Genomic DNA, 19,222 nt, shown 5'->3' on the forward strand with positions numbered 1-19,222 from the left:
GGAAGCAAACTCCAGGCAAATTTTTACACCCCTGTATTTGTATGGATTACACAAACACAGCATAGCGTGTTAATTAGTGAGTTTTAAGCCTCGAGACATAGCTAGCTGTTTCCCCCTGTTTCCACTCTTTATGCTAAACTAACCAGCTGTTTGCGCTAATCGCATTATAACCGTAGAGACATGAGAGTGGTATCAGTCTTCTCCTCTAACTCTCGGCAAGAAGACAAAGTAAATTTTTCAACACGTCAGTGTATTCCTTTGTGAATTGTGCAGCAGGTAATGTAAAAGAAAGTATATTCTATTCGACCATTGCAAGTTTAGAAAAACTCACCAAAGACGGCAATCTGCTCCCGCTTCCGCTTCAGATTTAACACCAGCTTTTGCATTATTTCTTATTAGCGGGAGATGACAACAAGCAGCATGTGACAGGATAAGGAAACAGACGATTGGCAGCAAAATATGAAAGTTCTCTCTTCAGCCTATGTTGTTTGGAGGAGGAACAGATGCTGCTTCTTTCTATTTAAAGTTTGATAATTCGGTACATCAGCGCAGTATGTGCCTGTGTATGCACAGTCCTTTGGGTACCGACTTGTGCGTGGCAACTGTAAGAGGACCTTACGCGACCCAAGACTAAATCTGACGCCTGATACAAGGGTGTTTATTGATAGCTTCAGTACCGCTATAACTTATCAACTCTCTTTTAGCTTTTGACAGATGACAGGTGTTCACCCTGTTTGAGGCCGGAAGGAGAAAGTGAGGAAAGTGAAGGTTAATCCAAGAGATACAGCTGCTTTCTCGAGCTTTATAAAGAAGCTTTAAAAATGTTGAGAGGAAAATAATGAAGTGTAGAATAAAACATTAGCTTGACACAAAGTATCTGTCATCAGAGAGCTACAGAGAGGACACACTCATCTGTTTACTCAAGCAGCTCAGTGATTATAACACCCGGCCTCTGTAAAGTGGAGCAAGGGAACAGAGAATTTCACTCAAAACTGGTAAATGTAATAGTTGTTTTTCTATGTGGGTTTCTGTGTTTGACTTCCCCTACTGTACGGTCAAGATAATAATTGATTTATTTTCTTACTGAACCATTGCCAGCTTAGAAATATCAGAGTGTCCAGTGTGAAATCCCCAAAACCAAAATTCAAAAAGGCAAACAAAATGTCCAAGGAAAAAAATTAAGAGAAATACAGCTGAGGACAAACCAGAGCAGGGAACACATGAGGACGGGGGAAAAGGCGCAAGAGCACAGGAGACGCATGGACGAAAACAGATTAACCTACAAAGAGAGAGGAAACAACACAGGCTTAAATACAAACAAAACTAACGAGGGGATTTTTCAGTTTAGGGAGAGGCTGGTTACACACATCATGATAGTATGCAAAGCTATTAGGTAATGATGTAAATGAAAGGAATGCAATGCCTGCACACTTACAGCGTTTCGATAACACTTAGATGTTTATCAGGTCACACTGTTCAAGAAATTACAAAATGGTAAATGAAAACATCATGCAACACCAATAGGCTGACGAGCTCTATGATTGCAAGTTTGGTTTATCATCCACTGTCCACTGGAGTAATGAACATTCAAAACATCCCAAATCCCAATTTGATTTTCAGTCAAGTACAAATTCATGAGGAACACAAGGCCAAATATCAAAACATCAGCATAAATGTTCAAATTCATCATCTGATGAATCAAGATCAAACATTACCCACATTCACAAATATATACAGTTAGATAAAAGAGAGAATCTGTTCAGCCATACTGTAATATGTCTCATTGTATTGCTGAGTTTTGAAGCAACTTGCTGTTTTGTGCAGCCATCTGCATAAATTACTGTATCATCAGCATATAGCTGGATATTCACATTGGGACGGACTAAATTAAAGTGTTCCCAGTATAGATCCTTGTGGAACACTAGTGTATGAGGGGTTACTGAGAGCAGTCGATCAAAGATAATGAATCATCACAGTGTGATTATAAATCTATACATTTTGGAGAATCAAGCAAAAGGTAAGACAAATTATCTTGTGACGTATGTATATGAACACATAGTCAAAGTGTTAAACTGTGTGTATGGTAACACATGGCAACTGTATGACTTAACATGACCTGAGAAATATTTCAACTCTTGATACATGAATGTTTATTGATAGCTTCGTTGACAAATTGCTGTTCATGACATTTGGCTGTAAGAGGGACCAGGGCTGTCGGCTAAAACGTATTCAGTAACACAAGCACAACATTATAAATTCACATAATGTCACCGAATTCATTCACATAAACAAACAAAAAACACCTAAGTCTGTAAACCAACATTGGGAAAATGTATTCCCAACGTTGGTGTCCAACAGACACTGGGGCAGACAACAGTTCTTGTCAATACTGAAACCAACTGTCACTTGTATTGGTGAGCTTTGATGCATTCAAAAATCATGCAGGCATCACATAACAATTCTGCACACAGGTTTAAAAACAAGAAAGTCCCTGCAGTGAGCCTCAACCCTGACATTTGGCTGTGATGGCTTCAGGACAGGGACGTTTGTCATGTGACCATGCCAAAATGTCAGGCTATTAATTAATGCATTACTGAAAAGGCAAAACGTCCTGTACTTTTTTTTTGTCTGTACCAAAACTTTGACTCCGGCGTTTCCCTCAACAGGCACATGGGTCACCTTTGGAGGTCAGATCTCTGATGAGGTAGGAAACTGTGTCAGATTGATAATTCAGTCACAGGTCATGAGTAGATGTTGGCGTACATTATTTAGTGAGCAGTTGTGACAGTTTACAGCACCCATTCGTAGCCCCCATGGGAGCAATTTAGTGCAACTACATATAAAACGGTGTGAGTACAACACAGTAATGAGGACAGCATCAATTTCCTGATATCGCAGCCGGCTTGTAAGTCCCTGTTGGCTCCACCGAGGCCAAGTGGTCAGATCTTATTGCACCCTGTCACAAGTTATTAAGCGGAAGGCCTCTTCCTGTGCCTTGATCTGGCCTTGGAGCGGAGGGAGACACTGAATCGGGGACAGTTTATCACTGTCTGATGACCACTGGGACTAAGTGTCACACACAGACACATTCAGAGTCGCCAGAACAAAACAGGAGGCGAGTATAAAAAGAGAAAGTCATCATGACAATATTGGCATTCCCTTGTATGGCTCTGTGCAAACTGCAGGCACAGGAACTAGGTCAAAACAGTCTGGGAAATATATTGAGCAGTAAACAACCTTAGTCAACAAGCAGCCTACAGTTTTCCTGGTGATGTGAGTCTCAGCGGCAAACAGATTTACTCTCCATGAGCTTCTTCGGGGAATTTCCCGGCCCCTTCTTTTTGAAGTGCAATTCGGTTATTATTTATAGTTGTGTAATACACAGCGCTGAAGACGATGAGGGGGGATTTTTCTTGTCTGTGTCAGGTGGCGGAGCAGCTCATGACGATCGCCTACGAGAGCGGGGTCAACCTGTTCGACACGGCGGAAGTCTACTCCGGGGGGAAGTGAGTGATGCCTCTGATTTGTTATCTATCACACATCCACACAGCTTTTTTTTCTGCTCTTGTCAGCTGTTTTACCCAAAGGACACAAGATTTTAGCCCAGACCAGACCAGGATTTATTCACCTGAAGAGCCCAAAAATGAACGGAAGCTGTGACTCCAACGTGATTTACATAATTTTATTCATCACTGGAGGCTCCACATAATGTTCACAGCTCAATCTAAGTTTATGGGCCTGGACATTGTCTCAGTGAGTAATGTGGGATTTCAATCTAGCCGTGTGGGGGTGAATATTAATTTCAAGGTTGCTGGTGAAATTATGGCATACAGTACGGGAGGCATTTATCCTTTATCTCATACCCTTTCTGGTTTTTAATCAGCTATTCATGCCGTAGATTTGTGGCAGATAACAGTCACGCTTACAGGCTCTCAGAGACGCGGCAGCCTGAGATATAATCGCATCGCCTTTTGTGTATTTTTCCCTTTACAGAGCCGAGATAATCCTGGGAAACATCATCAAGAAAAAGTGCTGGAGGTAAAGTACTGTTCCTTAAGATTCTAAATGTGTTCCCTGAATGGGTTTTAGATGTGTGTATGTGTGATCCACATGGCCAAAGAAAATATGGAGCTATATGTTCGCGTCTTATTCCCAAGATGCCCCTGCTCCTCTGAAAAGGCTGCAGGGATTTGCTTCGCTTGTGGAGCAGCACTGAGGTCAGGCTCTGATGTCGGGAGGTACACTCTGGCCCAGAGTTCTTGTTCCAGTTTATCCCCAAGGTGTTGGATGATGTTGAGGTCAGGGCTCTCTGCAAGCCTGTCAAGTTCCTCCACCCAGAAAAACCAGTTATTTGAGAGCGTGGGCACCGTGATGTTAAAACAGGGCCTTGAGGAAACTGTTACCACAGTGGTAGAGGCACGCTGTTGTCTAACACAGTTGTCGCAGGTTATCACAGGATGTGGCCTTCGGGTCTGGACAAGAGGTGTGAATTTTTACAGCCTAAAGAAAGTCTGAAAGTGTACAGTGTTGCAGGAGAGTCATAAGGCAACACCAAGTGTAATCAGCTCAGAAAAAAACTGCACGGTGGCCAGAATGTCAGCATGTTAACATTTGCGCGATGTCAAGTACATTAGGGCTCCCTCACAGGCATTTCGAGCCCTTTATGGCCACTTTATGCCTTAAAGCCTCTTTTCTGTAATTACGTGCCGTTCGTAGCATTGAACATGGGGTTACCATGGGTTACCAGGGGAATCACTGAAAAAAAACAGTAATGATTCAGATGATGGCGCTCTTGAACATCATGAATATATTTGGATATAATATATATATATAATATATTTCCAGACATTTTTGAGATCACTACTTAAGATCTCACCTCTTCTCCTTGAAATAATTATTTACTTGTTTATTAAACCACAAAAAAGAAATAAGCTTTTCAAACACAATGGAAATTTTCCCCTTAAAGCTTCTGACCGAACACATTTCTATTTGTGGATATGTGTGCTATGTGTTTTTTGTTTCTGTTATTTTATGTTTTAAAGCTTAAAATAAAATGTCTCAAACCCACAAGGTAAGGCCAAATGTCCCAAAGTGCTGTCCCATTCCTATTTATACAGTTTGCCCCGTGCAGCCTCTCACTCAGACACTTAAAGGTGATGTCAGCTAAGTCTGTGAGGGCCCAGGGCTGACGGCCTGAGGGGGGGACACTGGGATTGGGCCTAAAAATATGTCCATGTTTGTCAGCTTGCAAGCATTTTGCACAGTGAATTGAGGTGCTGGAGTTGGTAATTGGGTGCTAATTCACCGAAATATTCCTGTTATCATGTGAAAGCGTCAAACTTGGTCACGTCTATGTTTCACGGTTAAAACAGCAAGCAGGTGCTGCTGAGCGTGAGCTTGTGTCTGCACCAGAAAATATAAGATCCGTGCATCTATCTTGAAATGTGCTGCCACACTGCAGTGTTTCGTCCTTCTCTCGGCATCTCATGCCAGCTCTCTGCCTGGCTTTACCTCTACTCCGGCTCCTCTGGAGATCCCTTTTAAATTATTGATCATTCAAGCATGGGGGATTTTATAGTGAGGACGCTGTCTTCTTATAGTTCACAGAAAAGGGGGTCCCTCTGTTATCATTCATACTAGATAAGTTACATGGTTGAAAAAGACTTCAAAGTGCAGGATACAGGGTCACTCGAGGTAAGTGTGATAGATGTAGACGCACAATCGTGCACACGTACATGCAGCGACATGCATCTTTTTAACTACGACTCTAAAGCCTATTTGATGTGTCTCTCTGTTATGTCCCTCAGGAGATCCAGCCTGGTGATCACCACAAAGCTGTACTGGGGTGGAAAGTAAGTATGCGTGCCTGTGTGTGTGTGTGTGTGTGTGTGTGCGTGTGTGTGTGTCCAGCGTTTTCTCATCAGATGTTAAGGCTACCTCACCCTCGACAGGCCACAAATTAAAAACACCCGCCTCCAGCAACAGAGCATGACATTGGATCAAACATTTTGGGAAACCTCCGGGCACACAGACATGTAGGCGACACTCAACAAAAGACAACATGGTCATGTTCTCACCCCCTCGTGCCTCCCTTCATACTCTGCCTCAGCCTTCTTGCCATACCGCCAGGAGTCGTATCTGGTTCTTCCGTCGCGCTGAACTATTCTGCTCTAAACCTGCATTAGTCACATCAGTCTCTGTTTCTAAACGTCTTCAGTTTTTTGTACTGAGGGAAGTGAAAGTACATCCAAGGTATGATGTAGATCACTGGAGTAGGACCCTGGCGCGATTGTGTAAATTTAAATTTAAGCTCATCCCCTCAGACTATCTTCAAGGTACCGAATCCACGGTCTCCCTGGCATTTGGATTTAGTGAACAACTGCTTAACCCCCTGCTGATCAAGCTTTGAGAGTGCCTGAGGAGCCTGTCAAGCATCTCATCATCTAAATATACACGAGATATTTATACACATTAATATCCTTCTGTGCTTCCTTTACCTTTATGCCCAAAAGGTAAGAAGACAAGAAGGTGTAGAAGAGGGACAGCACGTTCCTGTGTTTGTGAAACATTATCATGACCTTAAGCAGGCTAGAACGCCACGGGAACGACAGAGATGGAAAGAGAAAGTGTGTAATGAAGCGCGGACCAGACAAATAGCGGGCAACTGAGCAAACATAGAAACGCAGGAGCAGAGAGAAAAGAGAGGAATGAAGTGGAAAAGGAGAAAACAGACATGGGGGAAATCTCAAAAGGGACTGAGTAAAACACGGGTGAGGCTACTTACAAAACACTGAGGCTCAGCAGGCGGGCGTTTCGGTTTGACGGCCAACAACTTCACACTTTTGGTGACGTGTGGCACGAGGGCAGATATTTCCCTCAGGTGGTGGTGGAGACCAAAAACAGAGCTAAATGGAGTGTGAGTATTGGACAAACCCCGATTCATTTGTCAGAGAGAATGCTAATGTTGCTCTGTATCAGCTGGATGTGAAAACAGGCAATCATTTGCCATAAAAACTTGATGTCAGCTTTCAAAATAGTACCGACGGTAGATGTAGTGAAGTTAACAGTGAAACATTTCTCTCTAAACAGAAGTATACATTTGAATTGCAGTACAACTGCCTGTACGTAAATACAGTATGCTGCTTGAGTAATTGTACATCGTTACACTCCAGCCCTGAATCTGAAGGCTTCGCATTCAACCAAGTGATTCTCCAGTTTTTGCCTCGATAGATTTTTTCACTAACCAGGAGGTCGTTGTCAAATAGAGAACAGGACAGACGATGACAATAAGCCTTGTGTTCGTCCACTGCACAGACACACTGCACAGTTTGTTCCATAGCTGCAGGCACACTGCGGAGCCTCGAGTGGGTGTACTGCTCTTCAGTGATTTGTGGGTAATTTGTTATGCAGGCTCTTGTTTGGCATGTTTAATGATCTGCTTCCATCCCTGAGAGATGTGTGTTTGCGTATTATTGTGTTGCGGTTTGCATGTGTTGCTGGCGACACCTGACAAGCAGCTCTCTCCCTCCTGTTGCAGAGCGGAGACGGAGCGAGGCCTCAACAGAAAACACATCATTGAAGGTAACAGGTCGATTTCCTCTCCTCTGCTTTGTCCTTCACATCACCCCATCACGCCGAGCCCCGCTGCACTCCTGTAATCTCCCACTTTTATCTCTTTTCCTCGGTCTTCCCTCGTCTGTGTGTTCTCTCCGTTCTTTGATTAAGCTCAACGTGTTCATCGAGCTGAATGTGAAAGTAGTATTTGCCAGTGGTACATCAAACCTTGACAGATGTTTTGTGTATCCTGTTGTAAAACCTTTACAGGTGTCTTTTTTAGAGACATCAGTGCACTACAAACTTTCAAGTTTCCTCGAAAGCGTCTCTTCTTAAACCCTGTTTTTACAACAGTTGTAACACATCACTCAATTCACAAGTCATTGGCCTGAGCCAACCCCTATTCCCAAACAACTCGCCATCCAGTCCGTGGCGCAATGCACCTCCGGCAGTGACTCAGCTCTCTCCCACGTTATTAACATTCACCGCAGCCTCTGCAACTTTCTCCCCCAAACAAGAGAAGGGGAATGCACTTAGAAAAGGGCTGAAGGATAAGGACAAAGAATGGGAAAGGAGGAGAAGGCGGAAAGAGAGGTGTCACTGCCAATTAGCTAAATGCAGTTAGCATCTCCAGAATATAGGTAGCATCTGTGAGAGAGAGGTGAAGCGTCCCTGTCTCCACTGGTGTGGCACCTGTCGCCAAAGGCTCGTTAACTGGCCGAGTCGACCATCTGCTGACACCATCATCCTTTCTACTGGTGTTATTGTCCACCACAGGCTGGTCAATGAGTCATTTGTTGGGTTAAGGGACATTTGCTGTGTGTGATTGGGTGTCAAAACTGAAAGCTATTGGTAAGTTACTGTAGAAGGATTTTTTGGTTCTACTTGTAAAATTTCCTAAAATCCCAACAGCAATAATTCAATAAATTAAAAAGATCCTTGCCCCTATGAAAAGAATGGACAGGCTACCTGTTGGTCTACCCAAGTATCTTCCTGCCTTCTTGCACTCTGTTCGTGAAGTCATTGTGCATACTTCCACAGGGCTAGGTATTTTTATGCTATAAGCAAGCTAGTCACACAATAATGCTAAATGCTTCCAGTGCTAACATACCAGCTTGACAGCTGTGGTTCATGGACATATAATGAGACATGGCTACAGCATTGGAGGCAACACCCGGTTCGTTCTTATGAAAGCTGCTCGGTGGCACTTGCAGCCAAAAAAAAGATTGATTTCCCAGATATGAAAACACCCGAAATACTTCCTTGTTGTGCCAACTAGACACTCCAGCCAAACGAGCCAGCAAACTTACAGTTCAGCACCTAACTAACTTTAATTGATACGGATACAGTGGTATAACCTTGGGACTCTTCTGGACTTTCCAAACTTTATTCAAACAAGTAATTTCACAGGGTTTGCAATGCTCAGAAAACATTTTCATTGTGTTCATGCTTGTTTAGATAGATAGATAGATAGATAGATAGATAGATAGATAGATAGATAGATAGATGAGACAAGTTGGATATGGTAAGCGATGACAAGGATGTGCTGCACTCACAGTACATAGCCCCTGAGCCTGTCATTCAGCAGTTAGCTAACACAGTAGCACAAAGAACACAGCCGCTGTGACTGTAACAGCTTAGTTCAGTGGCTAACATTAGCACAAAGCACTCAGCTACAACAGTGAGGAGTAACTGTCGTGCTGGGTGGCCTTTTCGGACTGAGGACTGCTATTTTACCCATGTTTATATGATTGTGGCTTGTTCATACATGTATATATAAGTCCACAAAGCTAAAAGAACTTGTGAAACATAGCAAACTAGCAACTAAGACATTTCCCTGCCAGCTAGCGAGAGCTATTAGGCAGTCTGTGTCGGCGTGGTTTGGCAGGTTGTTTCGGAGGAGTGACTGGAGGGAAGTTGGAACTTTTTTTGGTGGGACACTTTCAAAAGGTATGTGATTGAATGTTTCTTCAATCGTACCAACCCCAGCGTTGATGCTCGGTGGCAGAGTTCAACGCTGATTAATTCTAGGGTGACTGTGCAAGAAAATGTAGAAGTGTCTGAATAGCAAACCCACCTTACCTCACAGGAAAAAGAAATTCCTTGACAATATTATCATTGCTAAGAGACTTTCGTAGAACACATAATTAAATGCATTATTCATCAAAGACAGCTTTGTTGTTCAACATCTTTTCTCAGATCCAAAAATAGACCCCCCCTCCAGTAAACTCAGGCTAATCCACGAGACATAGCAAACTGCTCGCGATGACGGTGCAGGCTCCGATTAGGATCCATGTAATGGGTGTTTCTGGGGTTGCTGGAGTGCAGATGACAGAGGGAGGAATAAGTGGCTGGAACGATGGTGGGGAAAGCATAACTCTCAGATGGGATTAGCGGGCGATGATGAAGCCTCTGGCACTAATCTGCCATGCATGCACAAGTGCGCAAGAGTGTCTTTTGCCTTGTCTCTCTGTTACTCTGCTGTCCTCCTCTGTGACTGACTCCTGTGTTCGCTTTTCATTTTTCATCTGGTCTTCTCTCTCTCTGTGTGCGAATGGGGACTGATCTGCTCACAGTACTTTGTTGCCGTCTCTTATCCTCCCCTCTATTTTTCGGCATTTCACTTCCATCCAACGGAGAAAAAGCTGAGCGAGAGAGAAAGAAATGATCGTGACCTTATTCCTGAGTTCTTTTTTATCATCCTCTCAGCTTTGAGTTGTGTGGTTCCTTCACCACCTGTCAGAAGTGTATTCATTTATGTAACAAGGATAAAAGATTAGACCGGTGAGGAAGTTCCTCCACTTAGATCGTCTTACCAGGGTGTGGTGGTGTGAACTCAGCTTGACACTGATTAATCTTGAAATTGTTCTTAAAGTCTCTGTTTGACCCGTTAAAATTCTCAGCGTGAGTCAAATATGATTCTTTCTGTCTGGAAAAAATGTGGGAACCGTGTAGAAGGGTGAAGCTACTGTTCAGTGCCTTTGACAGTGGCCTGTAGTTCAAAAAAATATTGATCAGAACAGCCCTGTAATTTATAAGCTATGGCTAGCATGGCATAGCATAGCATTTTCTTTATTGTTTATTGTTTTTTAATGACAAAAAAGGAAAAATTTAAATCTAGATTTCATACCTTTGGTCATTTCTTGTATTATGCAGTGTTTTAAAGATTACCCAAGAGTCATACTTATGTAAAAATTGATATTCTTTTAAAATATTACTTTAATAAAGGTGGGAGTGATTAAGTATCAAAGGTAAAATTTTCACAATAAATGTAGTTAAGTATTAATACTACAAGTAAACTCTACATGTATTTACATGTACTACCAGTAGTCATCCGATTACCCACCAGGCCATTTATCGGATCTGATGTTCTGAATTATTTCTTATTAATGTTTTTTTGTTCTTAATCCAATTGCCAATAAAATAGATTGCTTTAAAAATGGCAATCTTTGGCTCTGATGGATGCAATTTGCAAAGTAACTCAAGTTATCAAATTATGTAGCAAAGAAAGCACAATGCATTCTTCCACATTCCACCACTGCATTGAAGTGAGTCAGCCATATTTACTATGTCAAAAGTGAGTCAAAATGTTAAAAACAATACGAACAGTAATTGCATTTTGCTGAATATTAGCCATCGTAGCTATAAGCAACAGTTTGGAATCGTGCTAAATGCTAAACTACAACCAGAGGTCTTCGCGACTGAGATAACTACTTCTGCTTAGCATTTAGCTAGAATGCTTAGCTATTTCACAGCCGTACATTACAAGTGCAAGCAGTCAGCACAATGGCTCGATATTATCTGTCACTTAGAATTTGCTAATTGTGAGCTAACACGGACACTTTAAGATAAAGCTTGATACAGAAACGTGGCTGCAGCTATAAGTTTTCTTGCTTATGAATTACATTTTCATTTGTGCAACAAAGAATGTGCATTTTCTCAAAGATGACCTAAACATTCAGTGATACTTAGCAAAAGCAACATTTGCATACATGGAACCTTTAATTTGAACAGAAAAAGGAAAAAGCTCCGTAGGCGACTGATTTTTCCAATATTTCTTTCAGTCAAACATAAATGACTTTATAACATGACCATAATAAGAAACATAGGTGTTATTTATTACATAACGATGGCTGAATTCCAGTCAGGTGTTCAGTTCCTGCTGTGCACCGTCACAGTCGTGCCTCACTGGGACATTTTGATGGAGTGGAGCTTTAATAATCATCATTACTCACACCTGCTACGAAAAGTCAAAATGTCTGCCGTGAAATAGGTCCTGCTTATTCTTATTGAACCATGTCTTCCAGCCTAGTAATTTGCCCGATATAAGCAATTAAGGATTCAGTAATTTAATGTTTCTGCTTCACAAACGAGCACTAATCACTTTAATTACATTGCCAGAAAGAGCACATTACTATAAAGTTGATTATTTGACATTATATCAGCACATAAAAATCATAAAAGGCTGCATGTTCTTTGAAAACAGTGCAGCATTTTGTTGTCTGGAAATAGTTCCCTGACTATGATCCCTGCAAGGGAAGCTGGGCTGAGTATGACGGCCCAGAGGCGAGCTGGATCCAAAGCTGTGGCAGTCCAGATAGGGCTGGCAGGCCTTGAGTCACATTTGGTCATCTGTCACTTTGCCATGTATGTGAACATTGGCCCTGTTTTCATTTTAACCTCATTCTTTGGTTCAAATCTTTAATATCTTGTTTTTGTGCACTGTTGTTCTGAGCTAGGCATCATCATAAATCTTTTTTTTTGTTTTTTTAGTTAAAATCAATATTTCAAGAAATACACAAACAGAGATCATACCATAAAACAAAGCAGGAACACAGAGGACACACATGGACTGAGGAGCAGATTCAAGGGATGCAGACGAACAGAGAGTGAGGGAAAATATATACAGGATTAACTGATTAACTAACGATACCCAAGTGTACACAATAAAGGGCGGAGAAGGACAAAGACAGGAAGTAGTAAGCGAGCAACTCATGGCACAAGAGGATGTAATCTACAAAATAAAACAGGAAATGACAAAACCCAAAAATCGGGACCATGACTTTGCAGTTGTTTTGCTTTCATCGCTCCAGACATACAGACATGTTTGGCAACAGGATATTTTCAGAGTTGGTAGAGACCAAAATAGAGCTAAAAGGAGAGTTAATGTTGGACTCACACAACTCCAAAGTGAATACTTGTGTTAATCTGTACCTGCCGGATTTGTAAATCTGTTCTGTATGTTGTGTTCTCCGGCTGGTTTCTGCTGCCCCAAAGTGCCCCCTAAAAGTGTGTTATTGCAGGCTTAAGCACGCTGCCAGCAATCCCATTTCAGTGTGAAGTCATTCCTGACAGTGTTAAATAAATAGCAATGAGAGTTGGAGGGAATCACGCGCACAAGGTTATTATCACTCTTCCTCTGCAGATCCAGGCCAGCGTGTACATGTCCAAAGGTGTCGAGGGACGAGACTCTCTACTCGCTAACATGTTTGAATGATACTTTAATAAGTCTCCTTGGTCCATTGGTATTAGTGGAGGTATTCATGAGAAAGGTGGATGATACTCAGAGCTTATGTGAGCTATGAATATTTTCCTTATTCCACCAGTGTTAATCCATCCAGTGGAAATAAAGAAATATTTACTGATGGACTTTGTTAGTGCTCTGGTTGGTAACACACTTATACATCTGTTCCAGCACTACAACAGACATGCTCAAAGTTAATCCACATCTTTTCTCAACTTCTTCTCAAAGGTTTAAAGGGCTCCCTCCAGAGGATGCAACTTGAGTATGTGGACGTGGTCTTTGCCAACCGGCCAGACAGCAACACACCCATGGAGGGTAAGTGATCGCTGACCAGACTCCGGGGGGCCTACGGTCGGGACAATGCATGTTTGTTCTGTAACATGAGAGGGTGAGAAATACTGACAAGACCACTGTCTGCACCGGACTGACGACCTTTGCCTTCGGCCAAAGGGGGGCTTGTCTTTGAGGTCGAGTGCACATGTCCCCCTCTGACACATGAAATACACACAAGAAATCTGACCACCTTGCCTCATCTTTTTACCTCTATTTTTAGTCAACCACTCTCCCTATCTTTTTGTTTCTGTCTCTGTGGGATCACCCGTTTCCACAGGGTCTCAGGCACAGAGCTGCACCCAGCCCTCCCTGTTCTTCAGAAACAGGATTATCTAGGCCCCCGGGGGGGGGGGGGAGCTGGTGTATTTTTGGGCTGGTCTCACTAGATACAAGCCTCGCTGTGCGCTCTATTCCTTTAACGCTCTACTCTAGCGCTTCCTTTCCCACATATCTACCTTATGTCACCGTTTATTTCTTTTTACATAGTTCCAGTTCCTTCCTCAATTACTTCTCCCTTGTGGCGCAGATACTTGGGCCCCTCTTCTGTCCTACAGTATGGGTCGTATTTGGCTGAAAGGATGGAGTCTCGCTGGGCTCACTAAAACATTTTCCAGTCTTTCCCCTTTGCCCCCCATGCTTCCTCCCCTGTGAGCCAGCAGACCGTGGGAGGCCAATCTGTCATACTTATCGTTCCCGGGGCGTTGCTGTCACTGGTACTACTGGCGACTGGCAGGCAGACCCTGCGGCAAGCTCCGTCCAACCCTTCTAGTAACGTGTCTCCGCAGATAAAGTCGTGTCGCTATTGACAGCTGTTGCAGAGAAGTCAAATCTGATTGATGGAATGATTGATCGGGAGTCTGACAGGAGGATAAAAACTGAACAGAGAGAGATGCCAAAGATGAAAAGCAGACACAGACAAATATCAAGATAGATTGTGTTTTGCTTTCAGCGGCTTTGCAACCCAGTCACAGCCATTAATCTGTGTAAAACATTGGGCACGTTTTCTTCATCCTTCATTACAGTGGAGCAAGGCCACCGCCATAAATCACCGCGTTGAGGGTCGGTCACTTTTAAGTACTTGAGAGAGTAGGACTGCATGCACAGACTAACGCAAAACTGTGTATCCTCATACATCAGCGCTCAGGCCTTTCTTAATAGCTTCTCTTGGTGATGAAGCAGCGGTGCCAACATGCAAGAAAATGAGACCTCTACATCTCTGTGGGCATGCGCAGTAAAGTTTACATGTCAAGATCAAGATATTGATCCACACACCTACGTGTTCGCTGGAACTTCCAACAGGATTAACATGCAGTGCACAGAATAACCCACTCTGAATGTCTTATTAAAAGAAAAGTGTTGACCAACTTGTTTGTGCATGCATCTGTGCGTAACTTGTGTTTGTATTTTGTCCTCGTGACTTTAACCGCTTCCGACTTTGTGTGAGACAACACGTGTCCCCTTGGGGACCAAAGAAGTGATGTCATGGCTGCAGAGTCTGCCTTCGTTACCATCACTGCTTTCCTTCTCCCGTCCACTCATCCTTCTCCTTGTGTTTCTCTTTTACTCCCCCCCTCAACTTGTTCTTGACTTGTTTCGTCTTTTGGCGTGTATCCAATCTAACAGCATGGAGAGGCACAACTTGTGTACAAACATCCAGCTTCCCTCTTGGCTCTGATTTGCCCTTTCATTCTGCTCTACTGCTCTTAACTGTGTCAGCTCACACTTGTGCAATTCTACACCAAAAGCGCCCGATCTGGGGTTTTAGACGCAGAAAAATCTGCTCAAAATAGGCGATTGACTCCCTTCTGATTGCCGGAAGACAAGTTTGCCTTTTCTGGGGTTTTTTGCCCGCTGGTTTGTCACAATCAACGTCACAAACACACGGGTCAGTAGAAAGCAGCATGGAGGCCTGTGACGACATTAGGGGTGGTTACTTTTTTTATATGCTCTGCTTCAGTCGCTGTTTCAAACTCAATGTTGACAGAACAGCGCAGTGAGTGCTGCTTGAACGGAGACGGATGGAAAAGTATGAACGCACCAAGCACCACCCACATATGTTATCCCCACTGCAGATCAGATAACGATAAATAACTATGGCCAGTGGCGCTGCTGGTCGTGCTCGCGTCCAGGTCAAGAGAATCCCAAAAGCGAAGTGAAAGGGCACCCTAGAGGGCACTATATTATGTTTCATTTACCATAAGGGCATCCAAGAGGGCACTTTCCCAAAGTTTTTGCAAACATAGGGGCACAGGTGGGGCAATCGTCCCCCCTGCATCACCCCTGAGTCAACCAGTGTCAGGGAATGAATGCCATGTATACCCTTCACCGTTTAAAACAGAAGCCAGACGTTATTGTGTTTTTTGTCCAGCGTGAAAGGGGTGTTTAAGGCCTAGCATGAATTTCATCTCACATGTTGCCAAATAGCGTAGCAGCTAAACTACTCACATTATACCAAATGCGATGCGTAGGCGCCTCAAGGAGAAGCATCTGCGCCGCTGTGAACTCATTGTTTTAATAGGCACACTATAGCCTGCAGAATAAACCGCCCAAGTCCCGGCACAATGTTGCCGTCCAGCCTGTCTGCATCATTTTTTTTTTTCATTTGACAGAGCAATATGGCAGCAAATTGAATCCATTCAATCAGCTGAATATGAAAATCTGTCGGACAGAGGGAAAGAAAGAGGAGACACGGGCCGAGGAAAAAGAACCGTCACGGCAGCAATAAATAGACTTTATAACAATCCCTCCAGCCAAGGGTTTTTCACTGGAGAGAAAATGAAATGGTGCTGCCACAGCATACTGAACACAAACACCGAGCCATCCACTCAGGACAAAGTGCCAGGATATCACCTCTCTCCTCGAATGTTCAGCAATAAAGAGCGGCATGCAGGGTGATCACACCCACTCAGTACAGAGGTACTTAGATTCCCCTTGGCTGCACATTCACAACCTTCTTTCCCACGACCCCAGAAATAAGAATGAGCTTCATCAGCCATTGAAGATCTCCTGTGGGGTGACATATTGATCACTGCCCATATCATGTATGCATGAGGAGGTATACACGTTAGCTCAGAACAAATGTGAACACCACCTCCCTGTACTCTAACAAAGACACCTAAGCATCCACACAGACACCTGCCCAGACAGATATGGATATCAGTGTGTATGCTTTCTTTCACACTGCACGCCGCGCTCTGCAGAAGGCCACTGTCACACCTGCTGGCTGGAGTTGACCAAATGTTCCCGACTCAGTGGCGTGTTGCTGCTGCTCAAGGACAGGCTGATATTGGATAGCAGCCAGGCAGTTACCGAGCTCATGCATTTATCACACACACACACAGGAATTTTGCCACATTGCACACAAGTTAATTGACAAAACTATGAGAATATGAAACATTAAACATGAAGTCAGTATAGACAGAACACACATGACTAAACAACATGGTTGTGTTTCAGCATCTTCAGGCAAGCACGCAACATGACTAAGATTTTTAGTTCAGTAGTTTGACATTTTGTGAAATTGGCTTTTTCATGTTCTTGCTGTGAGATAAATAGATAAATACCATTCTCATGTCTGTAATGTGAGGCTAAGGTTAGCTTAGCTTAGCATACAGAGGAAACAGCTGAGCTCTGTCTAAAGGTGACAAAATCCACTTATGGTCACCTGTAAAGCTCAGAAATGTTACACGTTACATGTTTCTGAAATCGAATGACGATGGCGTGTGGATTTCAAGGGGGCTATGTGCCGGTGTGTCCCCAGGGGATATAACATATTATTCAGAATAAGGCAGATTTTGCTAGTTTTAAGGCCTTTACATGCAGCAACATGATAGATGTACGACACAAACGTGAATATGTCACATCAAGACTATTCACGGTCAAAGCAACATAAATATGAGATAATGTGCTCAAATATGCAAATCCGTGACAGGTATCACATTAAAATGATATTTAGCGCAGGCCTGGCAGAAAAACAGGGTGCCAGCTTGCAGAGCTCCAAGAGGGTCCCTGGGGTCGCCCTGCAGCACTGACCAGCTCGCTGACAGGTAGAGAGAGGTCACATTTAACCGGTTCATATCAGCTGTCTGATCGAGGCAGTGGCAGACTTGCAACTCCAAGGCAGAATTACTGTTTTTACCAAAGTAGTCTGGTGGATTTGAGGAGAGCACAGATGGATATGACAGCTTCAGCACCCCATTGGTAAATCCCACATACTGTATATAACCGCCTGTCTGTGCAGGGAGCAGTAAAAGCTTTTAATCACAAATCACTTTTACAATTTTTTTTATGATATTGTGTCCTTTGTCATAAAATACAGGTTGATGACTGTATTTGTCTGTGAAGGCCTTTACACAGAGCAGGCTAGCTGTTTCCCCCTCTTTCCAGTCTTTCTGCTAAGCTAAGCTAACCTGGCTGTAAAGTAGCAACATGTTTACTGTAAAGATACGATTCCACATAAGAGTGGAATAATGTATATCAATCTTATAGGTTCAAGGGGCTTAATAATACAGTTCAAGCCTTCATACATACGCACATCACATGCTCAGCTGCCCACACCTTCACCCACATCATCCTCCTTCAAAAACTGCAGTGGGCTTTTATGTGAGTGGGGTGTTGATGGTGCACGTTCGATACCTCACCTGAGCACTACGCTCAGCGTGGCGTCGGCTGTTGGGGGTGATGAATCACCGCGGCCTCCACGAAATGTAAGGACCGGCCAGTATGTAAGCATAGCTGTTGCTGTGAATCAAGTTATCATCCTCCCCTTCTGGCACTGAGGCGGATTATTCATATATTCGCAAATTCTTATGAATCGTGCGTTGCTCCGAGGTTCCGACTTGGTTCACAGTTTTTTCCATCCGTCCTTACATCCCTCCAAATCCCTCGCTGCCTCCCCGTTGGTAGCAGATGCACTGTTATTCCTCTACCCTCGCACCTGCTTCACCCACACGCACACTTGCTCTCAGTCTCTCACTGAGCTACATTGCGGCCCAGAGAGAGAGAGAGGGAGAGAGAGAGAGAGAGAGCTACTGATGAAAAGGAATCACTCGTTTTTAATCACACTCCGCTGTGGTCTCATCTCCTCACCCTCATTTCCCCACTTCATATTTGGTCTGCAGAATTTGCGTTGTGCTAATGTAGCCGATGTTCCAGTAATGCAACTACAGAATAAAGCAGGCAATTACAGACCAAAGAAATCACATCAATTACTTTATCACCTTGTAGTTGTTTTCCGGAGTAATTAGAGCGTTTATGCACTGCGTTAAGCAGAAACGCACTCAAAGTAATTGCTCTATTTCCTCTCCTGGTGTGAGATATCCTTGGTTTAAAAAACACCTTTGAGAAAGAACTTCACAGCAGTTTTTATAAGATAATATTAATTCAATAAATTACATTTTGCATATCCACCATTCCAACCACCAGTACTTCCTTTCTTCATCCTCAGGCACAAAACACAAGCCACTAGAGGCCACTGTGGCTGTCTTCAACCCCTACAGTCGTAACTATTGCCGTGTTTTGTTCCTCTGCACAAGCAACATTCTGCCAAGGTTGGCTGATTCTTTTCATTTTTACGCCCCTGCAGCGTTTGGCCACATAAAGTCGTATATGACCCAAAAAGAATATCTGCTTACACATGAGTTAAAAACCAAACAAAAGGCACAAAGAGGCTGAGTACACTTCAAGCATTATCTACTGCTTTTAGGTGCCAGTATCACCAAAGGCTTTTTGAAATATCACTCAAGTCTTTTATGAGAATTATTATATTTTCTACTGAAAAAATACAACTCTCTGTAGCAAATCAAGCTGAAT

At 43.2% G+C, this 19,222-nt stretch overlaps 2 protein-coding genes across 5 annotated transcripts in view; one reads left to right on the forward strand and one right to left on the reverse strand.

Annotated features, from left to right (window-relative positions):
* Positions 1 to 18,658, reverse strand: part of LOC115572600 (complement C1q-like protein 2) — an 88,413-nt gene extending 69,755 nt beyond the window's left edge. The window contains exon 1 of one of the 4 annotated variants that reach the window (XM_030402862.1): positions 18,052 to 18,647. In XM_030402862.1, coding sequence (XP_030258722.1) covers positions 18,052 to 18,143 — 92 coding nt within the window. In that variant the 5' untranslated portion in view covers positions 18,144 to 18,647. Of the gene's footprint in view, positions 1 to 18,051 lie in introns of all 4 variants that reach the window. The other 3 variants (XM_030402865.1, XM_030402864.1, XM_030402863.1) reach the window with 3 other exon arrangements.
* Positions 1 to 19,222, forward strand: part of LOC115572598 (voltage-gated potassium channel subunit beta-1) — a 40,483-nt gene that overhangs the window by 17,677 nt on the left and 3,584 nt on the right. The window contains 6 exon segments of the mRNA XM_075488162.1: positions 2,667 to 2,704; positions 3,427 to 3,506; positions 3,994 to 4,038; positions 5,808 to 5,852; positions 7,538 to 7,581; positions 13,307 to 13,393. Of these exon segments, the coding sequence (XP_075344277.1) occupies positions 2,667 to 2,704; positions 3,427 to 3,506; positions 3,994 to 4,038; positions 5,808 to 5,852; positions 7,538 to 7,581; positions 13,307 to 13,393 (339 nt within the window).

This window comes from Sparus aurata, chromosome 21 (genome assembly GCF_900880675.1).
Source record: "Sparus aurata chromosome 21, fSpaAur1.1, whole genome shotgun sequence".
NCBI classification, from domain to species: Eukaryota; Metazoa; Chordata; class Actinopteri; order Spariformes; family Sparidae; genus Sparus; species Sparus aurata.